Source organism: Crinia signifera, chromosome 6 (assembly GCF_055691185.1).
Source record: "Crinia signifera chromosome 6, ASM5569118v1, whole genome shotgun sequence".
NCBI classification, from domain to species: Eukaryota; Metazoa; Chordata; class Amphibia; order Anura; family Myobatrachidae; genus Crinia; species Crinia signifera.
In genome coordinates this window covers 166,689,929-166,703,779 of record NC_139222.1, presented here as the reverse complement: position 1 = coordinate 166,703,779, position 13,851 = coordinate 166,689,929, and the positions used below count along the sequence as shown (strand labels likewise).

Sequence of the window (13,851 nt, the reverse complement as noted above, 5' to 3'; positions counted from 1 at the left end):
AGGTGTTTAAACCTAATTTCTGTGCAGTGAAAGTCACAGTCCAGCATCTCTGGTACACTTGGCATTGTGCTTTGATGCAACCAAGATGTACTATTTGGCTATATTTTCTATTAAAATGTTAACGGTAATTAACCTCATCTTTCTTTTAAACAGGGGTGGACGAAAGCCATTAGCTAAATTTATACAACTGGACAAAACAATAACCCCAAAACAGATGCATTTATTGATTTTTTTGGAAAAAAAAAAAATTCTCAGGCGTCTTTTCCCTTTACGTTCTTAGTAAAATGTAAGAATTTTAAGAATGGTGTCATACACTTTTAAATATTGTACAAGTTGTAACTATTTTACAAAGGGGAACAAAATAGATAAAAGTCTCCTCTTACTGTATGGAGATAAACTAAAAATGCACATTTTGTTGTGTTGTCTTCGGAATGTGTTCACATCTAACACAATGTAAGGTCAGCAGGAAGATCCTGACTGACCCATAGAAGGAAAAGCTAGGACACTGCAGAGGAAAGTGGTCACCATCCCAATACTTGTAAATAAATGGTGTTGCGTTATCCCAATAAATTAAAAGAATGTATTGATCTACATACAGCTTTATGTGGAGGTTATGCTACTGTAATTCAGAGCAAAATGTATCAGTCTGATTAAATGGGGCAGAATAATGGTGAACACGCTGCTGAGCAGTAAAAGTGTTCACCACCCTAATTTTCTTCTTTAGCTCATTAACTACGGAACCCAAAGATGCCTTTGATATATCCAGTTAATCCACTCTTTGCTTTCTGCTCCAGCTTGTCCTCCAGAGATGGCAGAGTCACATGATTCAAGGCCAGGTCAAAGAAGAGTGGTTTACAGGGTATAGGACGGAAGTCTGGAGGAAAGTGCACCAGACGGGCATGTTTGGTGACTAGCGAGGCGTCAATGGAAAAGTTATCTAGACATTCTGAGAGTGGCTGTAACAAATCAGAAAAAAAAAAATAAGAAAAAAATAATAAGAAAAAAAAAATAAGGATTTAATTCCAATCAGGATTATTTTTAGAACATTATGCATGTTCTTCACAGACCAACAAACATAATACATAAAGATAAAGGATGACCAACTACTTCAATTCTATAAAGATTTTTGCATTTACTCTACTATGACTAGATATTAAGCTTGTAAGAACAAGGTCATATTACCACTCTTTGTTAATATACAGTATAGTCTTAATTATTGTGTTTGTATATTTACCCAATATAATGTTTTAATGGTTTCCTTTACTTTTGTAGGTATACATAGTAAGGGGGGTATTCAATGTCAGGGGTACGGCTGTCAAGCAAGCTCGACACCCGTTCCCATGTCCCGTTCTCGCTTTGCTCGACTGGAGCTCGGCGGTCAGGATTCAATGTCCCGGCCGCCGAGCATCGAGAAAGGGGCGTGGCAACGAGTTGAGGGCGAAAATAGACGAGCTCAGGCCAGAACGAGCCCGACAGCTTGTGATGTCGGGCTTGTTCTGCGGAGAAACCCTGTTCAATGCTGTCGGGGAAGACAGCATTGAATAGGGCCCCGCAGCCATCTCCCCCTTCGGGAGATGGCTGCGGGAGCCCGACAGTGATTGAATACCCCCCTCAATGTACCCCTAAGATGGAGAGTTCTGTTTAAGACTGGATGTTGCTTATAGCAACCAATCAGTTTCTACTTATTTATTTAGCACCTTTTAGACAATAATAGATAGAATCTGATTGGTTGCTATAAACAACATTCTGTCTTCAATAGAACTCCCATCTTAGTAAATTTACCCCACGGAGGATAATCATAAAACTATTCCTAAAGTTAAACCATTGGAATAGCTGGAAATAAAACCATTTCCAGGAATGGTCAATCCAACATCAGTGTGTTTAAACTCCCAGTGCAGGGAAAGGTCTATACTTGGTGGTGAGGAAACAGTGTGCTAATGGAGATAACCAGTTTACAATAACGGTGATTTGGTATTAGACGATAACATATACAAAGTGTTGCAATCTACATGTGCTACATTCCCACACAAATGTTTTCCTAGTAATAAACACAGTAACTGGTTATAAATAAAGTAGACTATGAAATGTTAACCTTACCTTGTTCTCCTTTGTCAGAGAGGGTGAAACCTCTTCTGAGGCATCAGTAGAGTCTGAGAAAACAAAACATTATATTAAGCATCGCTATTAAAAAATGGTGAACAAATAGATTACAGAACACACATACATACACACACACACACACACACACACAGATGGAGCCGCTCTGTCAGTTTGCCATATCTATATAGCTGGCGAGTGCTAGTCGACGGGAACACACACCCCAATCTGATGGACGACACGCTGGAAGCATGCATGTATGTAACCTATAGGGGACAGAACCCCTCAAACTATAGAGCAGGGTAAATAAACGTCACTCCCGGACTAGAATATATATGAATGAATGAATGAGATAAGAGATATTATACATACGCATGTGTGTGTGTGTTTTACTAGACACAGAAATGAGTGTGTTGCAGAATGTCATAGCCAGTGGCGACTGCTGAAAGGAAAAAATGTAGACAAAAGTTTTTGAAAAAATGGGATGTAAGGTTGTGCTTCCAAACCCATAGGAGCCCTACACCAGATCAGTTCAGTGCAATGCCAGCAAACTTGCTAAAGCTGCGCCCGATGCCTTTCTTTAAAACTCCTCATGAGGGGACACATACAAACCAAACAAGGATCCTGACTTTTGGTCGACATGGTAATGGTCAACGTGACTATTTTCATGACTTTCAATTCTTTTAACATTTTCATACTCTATCATCCACATGGACTACATCTGGGAATGGTAAAGTGTGTTAAGTACAGCAGTGGCGGAGCGAGGCACCTGTCCCTAAGCATGATCAAAAGGAACGTTTCCAAGTGTGGAGTGTCTAGCTAGCAGTGCAGCATGGATGGTGTAATGGTTAGCATTACTGCCTCACAGCACCGCGCTCATAGGTTCAATTCCCACCATGGCCCTAACTGTGCAGAGTTTTTATATGCTCACCATACTTGCAGGGGTTTAATCCAGTTTCATCTCACAACCCAAAAACATACCGGTAGGTGAATCGTCACCCAACAAAATTAACCATAGAATATTTGTGTGCATGTATACATGTGGTAGAAAATATAGATTGCAAGCTCACTTTGGCAGAGACTGCTCAAATATTATCTGCAAAGTGCTGCGGAATATGTGCACGCGCCATTTAAATAACGTAATAGACTATGAAATATTTTCTCTCTGAGAAACATAAGGGCACTAACAAGAAACTTCTACTTTGGAGGTATTCTGAAGGAAAGGGGAGTGTGGTGAATTGGTCAACTTGCAGGGATTAGTAGTAGACTCACCGAGGATAGCAGCAGCCTGCATGGAGTATTTCTCCGCGTTCACCTGCTTAATCAGTTCTTGTATATCTGGTAACTCCTATAAAATAGAGACAGACCGGTAAATCTTCAAAATGCAAGAATCTTATTTCACTGGGGAAAAAAAACAAACAGGATTTATGTGCTGACCTTCATTAAATCCTTGTTTTCTAGTCCATAGGGGGCACAGGAACACTGGGTTTACTGTGTAGAGTTCAAAGCCTGTTCACCACAAAGATTTGTTTCTCCCTACTCCCCTCTCCACTACACCCCATCCCATCCCCAGTAACTGGCCAGACAGATAGGTTATCAAGCCCTCGGCAGGAGTAAGGAGAGGGATAAGGAAGACCAACACACAGACATACAGTCAAGTGAACAGAGTACCGGCAAACTGGAACTAACCACTGCCAGCCAGGGTGGGCTCCCTATGGACGAAAAGATTTAGCAAAAAAGGTAAGAACCAAAAGCTGTAACCCTTAAGGGCACATATGCCCCTGGACGCAGAACTGAACACCAAAAGGTCACGTAAAAAAGGTATCAAAGGAGTAGAAATTAATAAAAGTGTGGGCAAAGGACCACGCGACTGCTTTACAAAAGCTGCTCAGCCGAAGAACCCAAAAGGGTCCGACTGGCCGGGTAGAAATTAGCAGACATAACAGCCAGGACCCGAAGATCCACCACAGAGTAGGATTGATGGACAGCCAAGTGGAGCCAAGCCCAATTGTGAGTCATAATAATATAAAACAAAGACTCAAATTTCCCATAAAATGAATAAAGAGCCCTAGCAAACCTCCAGAGAGGTGTCCACTGGGTAAGAGCCAAAAGCATTGTAATCTTAAATAATTAATATGGAACGAGACACAACATTGGGTATATAAAACGTGTCTGAAGAACAGGCCTATCTGCTCGCGCTCAAGTCAGACACCACCTGGACTGACACAATAACAATCAAGAAAACAGACTTCCATGTCACTGAATGTCCACAGTGGCTAAGGAAACCAACTGTAGTGTCCAAAGAATAGAGGACAGTTTCCATGGAGCACCAGAGGAATGTATGATTGCTGCAAGTGTAAAACACTGTAAGTGAAAATATCTGCTCGTCAGACCCTGAAAAGGAGGCACAAATCCAGGCCCAAGTGCAGAAAAGAAAGAACCTGTAAAAGGCAGCGAGACCTGCAGTTGAAACAACTAAGCAAAACCACTCAAAAAGGTTTGCCAAACTCCGTAATAAACAGATGAAGGCTTCTGGGCCTGAAGCATGGTACGAATGACACTCTGAGAATACCTTCACTCTCAGGACAGATGTCTCAAGAACCACCCTATCTAAGCAAGCAATGGCAGGTCTGGATGGAAGGCCCTGAAACAGAAGATCCAGGCACAGAGTGAGAAGCAGAAGAGCATCGATGAGAGACTATGAAAATCAGTGTACCACACCCACGGCAGTCAATCTGGGATCACCAGAATCTTTGAGCCACTCATTATCTTGAACTTGCTAAGCACCCACTAGAAATAAAGAGTTCAGAAGTAAAGCAGTGGAAGTCTCCATGGTACCATTAGTGCATCCACTAGGAACATTCCTGGTGAGGGAACAGTACCTCAGCAGCTTATGGTTGTGCTGAGTCTACATTAGGTCCATGCCTGGAAGACCCCAGCAGTTGAGCTGTACCCTAAAGACGTTTGGATGTAAAGGCGATGAACCTGAATGCACATCCTGGAGGCTCTGAAAATCTAAATTTATGCCTTGATGGTGATTGCCACCCTGGCGATTTACATAGGCAAGAGCGGCCAACATCATCCAACTGCACCCTGACTGGACACCCTTGCAGGAGACTCTGGGCCCTGAAAAGCAACCTATACCACTCAGAGTTCATTGATCTTGAATCAAAATTGGAAAGCCCTTGCAAGGTGGGATTATTTGAGCCATCACAAGAGGAAGTGACAAACCTCTATCAGGAGAGATACACATGCGATTTGTTCTGCTGGGCAAAAACCTCCAGTTGTAGGACAATGATAGCTGAACTGGGCACACTCCACTGGGATGCAGTCAGGATGCCGGCGTGCAGTATACAGATTCCTGCATCCCGACTGCCATCAGAAAACCGGCGCTGGAACCTTAAAAGGAAAGGATCAAGATGCCGGAATACCGACAGCTGGCATCTCAATCGGAGAGTATGTAGGGCAGGTAAAAGTAAAGCCAGGGATGGGGCGGGATTTAGGCACTAATCAAGGGACTATGGGTTAAGGCTGAAGGTGAAGGGTTAGGCACTAGCGAGGAGGGTTAGGTTCGGGCTGCTGAAATAGAGTGTTAGGGGGAATGTAATAGACTTGCCTCACCCGTCAGCATTCCCTCCTTCAGGATGCCAGAGTCTATTTAACGCCAGTCATCTCTATGTAGCCCTACTCCATCATATTGAACGTGGAGACCAGAGTGCCCGGTTTCCACATGCAAGCATGGATGGACACCTTGCAGAGACCGAGTCCAGGACTGTAGGGACAGAATTTTGACCTTCAGGAAGAGTTAAGGATTAGTGCCAATTGATCGTTCATCCATGTGACTGAGACTTCACAGTGAGCTGAAGATGGCTTGTCAAAAGATGCAGCGACTGGGCCAGGACTAAGTGGTCATCCAGATAGTAAAAAATTCTCAGCCCTATGCAACTTAGGTAGGCTGACTTAATTATGGGTGTTCCAGGAGCGGCGTGCGCAGCCTGTGCCAGTATCCACCGACCCAGTCACCAGTGCTTCTGAAACCAGCACTGTATGTTGGGACTGTTCTACGTACTCACATCTCCTTCAACAGGAATAAAAATAAAAAAAAACTACAGAAGAAAATAAAAAGGAATCCCCTAAAGCAGCCAAGAGACCACCCCCAGAAAAGAAAAATGTGCCGCTGCTCCTGCATGAAATCATACAAACTGGAGTCGGTGGCATTATATAAAGGGAGAGGTGAATTTTGGGCTGCTGTGAAAAAAAAAAAAAACCTATTAGGTGCTCAGACTCTGACCTCTCCAGTCGACAACCAGTATCACTGTGACCCCCTAGTGGACGCAGAAAAAAAAGCAATCAGTGTAGCAATTATGAAATCTAGTATATGCCTACATAAAAAAAAAATATATGAAGGTTCAAAAACCATAGCTGTCTAATCTAGCAGAGATATGGAGAATTAAATACGTGAAAATATTATACCCCTTTTCCACTTGCAAAAATATCCCGGGTTTTTGCACATGAACGCGCATCAACCCGGGATTTAGTGCAGTGTGAAAGGGTCTTGGGCGAATATCCCGTGTTCAGCATTCCGGGATCTCTACCCAGGTCCTGACCTGGGTAGGATCCGGAATCGACACGGGATGCGGCCAGTGTGAATGGTCCCGTACCCGGGATCGGGTACACGGGACTTTAAAAAAGCTGCTGATTGGAGCTTTGTTTGGGCTCACAATGCTGATGTCATCTGAAATCGCACTGGAAAGCGGAAGAGAAGCCCTGGACATGTGCAGATCGGAGCAGACGGGCATCATGGCAAACTGGACGGACCAGGAAGTGAGAGAGCTCCTGAGCATAAGGGGCGAGGAGGAGATAAAACGCCAAATTACTGGCACAGTCAAAGATGCCGTGGTTTATAAAAAAATATCAAAGCTGCTTGAAGCCAGAGGCATGATCCGGTCACAACAGCAAGTTGTCAATAAACTGAAGACCCTGAGAAAGAAGTTCATGAAGGTGCATGACAACAACCGTAAAAAGAGTGGGGCTGGCCGCATCGAGTGGGAATATTATGACATCTGCGCAACCGTCTTCGGGCACACAGCTCTCTGCAATCCTGTGAGTCTGTCTTCAAGTTCACAGTACATTGCTGCAGAAAGCAGCCAAGGCCCTGAAGATACACAGACAAGTGAAGTCTGCCACTCATCACCCCTGCTAATTGAGGACACACCTGATTGTAGTGAGCATGAAACATCCACCCACCTGCCCAGCCCTGATGGCAGCATATCCGTCGCCGTTGAAGAGGTCGTGGAAGCTGCGACCACTGACAGTGGGTTTCCACAAAGTGCCGTCTCCCCAACTTTGCAGAGAAACAGTAAGTTTATTTTTTAAAGACACATAGCACACTATAGGGTTAGGTTGGGGGTGTGGTGGAGGTGGAGCATAGGGTTATGCACAGCATAGTGGTCCTCCAGCAGTTGTGGAACTACATATCCCAGTATGCCTTGGCACAGTTTAAGCATTGCCTAATAGCAAAACTGTGGCAAGGCATGATGGGACTTGTAGGCTGTGGGAAGGGGGGGGGGGGTGACATAATATACAGTTATCAAAGTATAACCTGCAGTGATGTCGCAGTGTGTACAAGGGCGTAACTACCATGGGTGCAGGGGGTGCAGCTGCTATGGGGCCCAGAGCTGAGAGGGGCCCATTTTGCCTGTCCAATTATTATATGCTTTATGCATTTTTTAGCATTAGGTGAGAAATAGGGGCCCTTATAAACTTTTGCTATGGGGCCCACATGTTTCTAGTTACGCCACTGATTAAATAGTTTGCCAAAGCTGCTATTTTTATGTATGGTCATTTTCAATTTATATCTTATCTTTACAGTTTACAACGTTCCACCTAGAACGAAGAAAATGAACAAAGCGGGGCAAGCAGCTAGAGCCATGACAAGTGCCCTTGTTGAAGAACTCCGAGAAATGGACAATGCTATGTCCACACAGGAGAATGCAAGGATCGACAAATTTTTAGAGGCCGAGCGTGAAATGCAGGACTCATTTCTTTCTAAAATCCTGTCAATGCAGGAACGCATGAATAGAGAGGCTCTTGAGCGTCATAGGGAATTGCAGCAAATGAACATGGCGTTCATGGAACGTTTGTTCAATAATCCAAAAGCTCCTAACCAACACCACAGCTCACAATACCCTGAACCGGGTTATTCCACATATAATCATGGACCATACTTTGGTTCAAGCAATGCTGCAAATGAGCAAACCTCAGAGTTTTCAGTTTTTCGCAATTTGTCTTAAAGCTATAGGCACATACTTAATTTTTTTTGTTTGTTTTGCACTTAAAGTGCCTCGGCACTAGTTGACCTCAGTGTTTATGTACCTGTAGTTCATTGTTTTGCACTTAAAGTGCCTCGGCACTAGTTTACCTCGTTTTTTATGCACTACTAGTACATTTTGTGTTGCACTTAAAGTGCCTCGGCACTAGTTTACCTCAGTGTTTATGCACTACTAGTACATTTTGTGTTGCACTTAAAGTGCCTCGGCACTAGTTTACCTCAGTGTTTACATACCCTCCAACATGACCCACTCCATTAGGTACAAAATGTTCTGCTCCTGGACTTCCCTGCCAGTGGCAGTTACAGAGGTTGGACTCCAGCATAGTCCACAATTCAAAGAGGGGGGTCACATCAACTGTCAGTGAGTCCAGGACAGTGATGTTTTGAGTGGCATTAGGTGTGGCTCCCCTTTTTGAACATTGGATTGTGCTGCAGCTCCAACTCTGCAACTGCCACTGGCAGGAAAGTCCAGAAACAGAGCATTTTGTACCTAATGGAATGGGCCATGTTGGAGGGCATGCGTTTATGTACCTGTAGTTCATTGTTTTGCACTTAAAGCAGGCATGTCCAACGTTGGCCCTCCAGACGCTCCGAAACCACACATCCCAGCATGCTCCGCCACAGTGTTGCTATTAGAGAATGCAAAAACTATCGCAAAGCATACTGGGATGTGCGGCCTCAAAACACCTGGAGGGCCAACGTCAGACATGCCTGACTAAAGTGTTAATGCACAACTGGTTGTGCATTCGGTTAGCTTGAAATGCTAAACTTCAAGCAATTCTTGTTTGGGATGGGGGGGTTGGGACGAGGGAGGTTGGTATGGGGGCGGTTTGGACGGGGGGTTGGTATGGGGGGATTGGGACGGGGGCGGTTGGGATGGGGGTGGTACGGGTGGAGGAGGGTTTCTTTATTGTTTTATTGTTTTATTGTTGTGTCTATACAAAGGCAAAATGAAAGGCAAATAAAAATTGCACCTACAATCCAAAGGTGCTAAACCAAATAAAAAAATTATAATTTTAAACACCCTTGTCATCACTTTTTTTTTAGTTAAAATGACCATTTCATATGGTATTTGCAGTGATTTCCTGGGATCAGTGTGAATGGGGCTGTCCCGGGTCGATCCCGGGTCTGAATGCAGTGTGAAAGGGTACATTCCCGGGTAGTGTCCCGGGAAGCATCCGGGTACACATTCCCGGGTCTGATCCGGGACTGCAAGTGGAAAAGGGGTATCAATTTACTGACTAGCAAGAAGAAAACACACAAAGCTGGCAAAAAGGGCTGACATGCTGGATTGTCCTTTTAATCTTTGGGTGCAGGCCCATTTTAGAGCCTCGTTTGTAATAGGATGACAGAAGCCACTAAATAGATGGGAATGACCAGGATGAAAGGATCACCTTGAGATAGCCCTTAATGGCGCCAGCCTTAGCTTGAACCTCCTTGGCATATTTCAGCACTCTGTCATAGAGCACCAGGGCCTCACTCCACTTCTTCACCAGCACATATGACTGAGCAATGAAAAAGCACCTGCATGACAGAAAACAGTGAGAATTATTAACATGTGTGGTATTATGTGTGATATAGCTATATAATAAAAGCGATGAACATGGAAGAAACTGTTCCTTAAGAAATAAGGTACTGTGGGTAGTTTGTACTAACGAGAAAATGCAAAAGAACAACAACATATTTTGAGGTTTCCAGCATTGTGTATGTAGTACGCCCTGGATGCCAGGGCTTCAGTGTGGATGGTAACACAAGCTTCCACATATGTGCTGCCAGCGGATGCAGTTATAATCCCGGCGGTCGGAATCCTGGTGTTCAAAATCCCGACGCCGGAATACCGACACTTTCTCCCGCTGTGGGTGTCCATGACACCCATAGAGGGAGAATAAATAAGTGTGACGAGCATAGTGAGGCACCCGGCCTGCTGCGTGGCAAGCGCAGCGAGCCTGCAAGGGGGGGGGGGGGCGATCCACGTTCCTTTCGGCGTCGGGATTTTGAACACCGGGATACCGACAGCTGGGATTTCATATCAAACCCGCTGCCAGGGTACTCCAATTAGATCGCTCCCAGCAGCCTCCGCTTTGTTTTGTGCATGTGCAGCAGATTCCGGGTTCATAACAATTAAGTCCAGGAACCGGCGGCTCTTATTGGGAAGGCAACAGTTACAAAACTAAACGCATATGTTGGTACATATGTGATTAGTATTGAGGTTAGGTGTGGCAAGATGTACTGCAAAAGGTTGGTGCATCACTACCCTTAAAATGTAATTGATTGTGACTAAGAATTTGAATTACGAAGATATTCATTCCATGGAAATGATGTTACCTGTATGCTTTGTATACTAAAGTCTTCAGAACAGTTTCCTTCTGGAAGCCTTGGTCTTCCTCTAAGCCAGGCAGTTGTGTCAGTTCTGCCAGATTCTGCAATGAAAACAATGGAGAGTGGTCCACATATTTCAACCTTATGTGTAATTTAGAGGAGTCAGACAACAGCCCACAGACCAAATATAAAAGCTATCCTGAGTCACTGAAGTCAACAAATTTGAGGCTTTATGTTAAAATGCACCATTTTGTATTAGTATATTTGAAGACCTTGATAGTAGATAAAACAATTGGGGGTTAAATTTACTAAGATGGGACGTTGCACATAGCAACCAGATTCTAATACTTTCAAGAAGTTGCTAAATAAACAAGTAGCAGAATCTGATTGGTTGCTATGGGCAACATGTCATCTTCAATAGAACTCCCATCTTAGTAAATGTATCCTGTACTGGTAATCACTGCAAGCACCATTCTCACCTGTAAGATGATATCGTAAAGTCTGATCAGGTCTTGAGGCCGCGGGCTCCTCTTGCCATCCTCTTCCGGTTGTGGCTGACGGAGCAGGGCCTTCTGCAGAGCACTAGCCATGCTTTCATTACGTTGGATAGCGGTGGAAAGCTTGATGTAAGACAGGTAACTACAAAGAGAAGGCAAGAAAAATAGGCTGAAGTACGGAAACCATATCTGGTACAATTAGAGCAAGTCATTCTAAACACTTGCCATTATATTAGGCATAATAGTCCAAGAGTTCAGGTGTTTTTGCTACAGAGAGCCAGCATTGCTGTATCTACTCAAAGGAGAGTGAGAACTAGCAGACAATGGGCCTGATTCAGATTTGCAAACAATGCAAAATAGCAAGCACCTGGGCAAAACCATGCTGCTTGGCAGGTGGGGCAGATGTATAATGTGCAGAGAGATTTAGATTTGGGTGGGGTGTGTGCAAACTGAAATCTACTGTAAATTGCATTGTACAAATAAAGCAGTCTAATATCTGTGGGTAACATGCAGAAGAATCATGCATGTGCAGGGATGATTATTTTTCCACCAAATCGGATACCTGTGCAAATACTGTAAGTTGGATACTTTCCCAATGTCACCATCCAGGACAGCATCCCTCTGTCTCTGTAGACCGAAGAAATATAAAAAAAAAGAGAGACTTAGTAGAATTCATAGATTGGGCATATATGCTTTAAAATAGGAGTTTCATAGCTGCACATGACCGTTACATCTTTCTGACAATGAAAATAAATACATTACTGTCACCACAAGGAAAAGGCAGATGAAAGTTTTGCTCCTGACGGTTAGAGAAATGGGAAAGAACACAGGATACCTGTTCCGATTTTAGTTCCTCCCGTACTCCCTGGATAGCATCTCTGCATTCACTCAGCACAGACTCAAACAATCGTTCTTTGGCCTCCTCATCTTCAGCCTAAAAAAGGTATAGAGAAATAGATTCTGAAGCTGAATAGAAAACAGCAACCTACTTGGAACAAGCATACTGTGGAATATTCGGTCAGCCCAGGCTACCACTAAAAGTGCCCACACACTAGGGCGATATTGCATACAATCCTTAGATTTCGTCTGCATCTGTGCGATAAATCGAAGGATTGTATGCACATCGAATGGGTCACCCAACGCGATGCGCGTGCCCGCCGGTCGATATTATGTGCCGCACATAATATCTATCGAACTGCATGATCGATCACATGTGGTATTTAACTGCATGGGATTGGCGGCAGGAGCGCTGGCGGCGGGTGTTAGTAGTACAGAGCAGGAGGGTGAGTGAGCTACAGGGGTTAGTGCCCTCCTGCACAGTGCTGCGCTACACTGCCGCCAGTCCTTTTCCAGCATCCGACATGGCATGCAACATTGGGTGCTGGAAAAAAAAAAAATCAATTTGAGCACCATAAGATCCAATCGCCCTAGTGTATGGGCACCATAAGACCAACTGTAGATAACCCTTCAGTAAAAAAAAAAAAAAAGGTACGGATTTCCTGTTTGTTGAACAGTCAAAAAAAAAAAAACAATGTTAAAAATGACCATGTACCACAAACTAATAATTATATAAAAGCGGTCAATGCAGAAAGTGAAAAAATTGTCACAAATCATGGACATTGAGTATACACACCTCGGAAGGCCCTTTCTGACTGATACTTTAAAATCTTGTCTAGTGCATACGGGGCTTTAGGAAAATTATGGTACAGTAGTAACTATGGTACAGTGTATTGCCAATTTACACAGGCAGTATACAACTAGAAAACACCCACAGAATTGTAGTCTAATTTGAGCACTTCATTCATTTGGGCAAGCTAGCTCTTCTCACTTTAAGGAAGGCAGAACCACAACTAGTCAAAAGGACTTGGAGGGGCGTGGGGCTAATGTGCCATCACCAAAATGTGAACATGATATACATAAACATGTGTGTTTATATATTTTTATACATATATTCACACTTAATTAAAAAGCGTAACTGAGACCAGTATTTTTTCTTTTTTATTTGTGAACGCCATATGAAACCTGCATATAATAACTCGATTCCTAGCACATTCAATGATGCATCACCTTAATGTCAATGGTCAGTGGCTCCAATAAAATAAAAAGCTGAAATTAAGCCCCACTCCACACCTTCCATGACTATACCAGACTGAACAAGGTCAATGTTCCCTCTAATTTTACGAAGGCTGTGTGCGGCAAAAGATTTTGGCTGTGCAACTTTGGAAGGAAATAAAAAATTTTGTGCGTCACTTATATATAACTGGAAAATGACATTAGCATTTGTGTTAACATTACTTCAAAATGATATTAAACATTTAAACATTCAAAACACAGCAAACAATGTAGTTAATGGGTGAAACACACATTAATTGAGTCCACAACTGCAAAAAGGGACCGATGCTGCTTTGTGCGCTCTGTTTTAATGTCTGTGCGCACGCTTGTCGAGTTGTGTGCGCGCGCACATGCGCACAGCTTAGAGGGAACACTGAACAAGGTACTTCTAAAACACAATCAAAAAATAACCAGAGTGTATAAAGCACTTGAGAGAACATTATATCTACACTCATGACAAAAAAAATCGCACCACTCAATTTGATATTTCTGCTT

The 13,851-nt window shown here is 43.5% G+C and overlaps 2 protein-coding genes across 2 annotated transcripts in view; one reads left to right on the top strand and one right to left on the bottom strand.

Annotated features, from left to right (window-relative positions):
- Positions 1-200: 200 nt before the first annotated feature.
- Positions 201-13,851, bottom strand: part of SRP68 (signal recognition particle 68) — a 30,644-nt gene continuing 16,993 nt past the window's right edge. The window contains exons 9-16 of the mRNA XM_083147958.1: positions 12,080-12,178; positions 11,807-11,871; positions 11,227-11,386; positions 10,754-10,848; positions 9,823-9,952; positions 3,370-3,445; positions 2,098-2,150; positions 201-956 (exon numbers count right to left, since the gene is read on the bottom strand). Coding sequence (XP_083004084.1) covers positions 729-956; positions 2,098-2,150; positions 3,370-3,445; positions 9,823-9,952; positions 10,754-10,848; positions 11,227-11,386; positions 11,807-11,871; positions 12,080-12,178 — 906 coding nt within the window. The 3' untranslated portion in view covers positions 201-728. The remainder of the gene's footprint in view (positions 957-2,097; positions 2,151-3,369; positions 3,446-9,822; positions 9,953-10,753; positions 10,849-11,226; positions 11,387-11,806; positions 11,872-12,079; positions 12,179-13,851) is intronic.
- LOC146008551 (uncharacterized) lies at positions 7,015-8,895 on the top strand. The gene is made up of 2 exons (XM_083147959.1): positions 7,015-7,456; positions 7,969-8,895. The coding sequence occupies exons 1-2, from the start codon at positions 7,036-7,038 to the stop codon at positions 8,388-8,390; spliced, it is 843 nt and encodes a 280-aa protein (XP_083004085.1). The 5' UTR covers positions 7,015-7,035; the 3' UTR covers positions 8,391-8,895.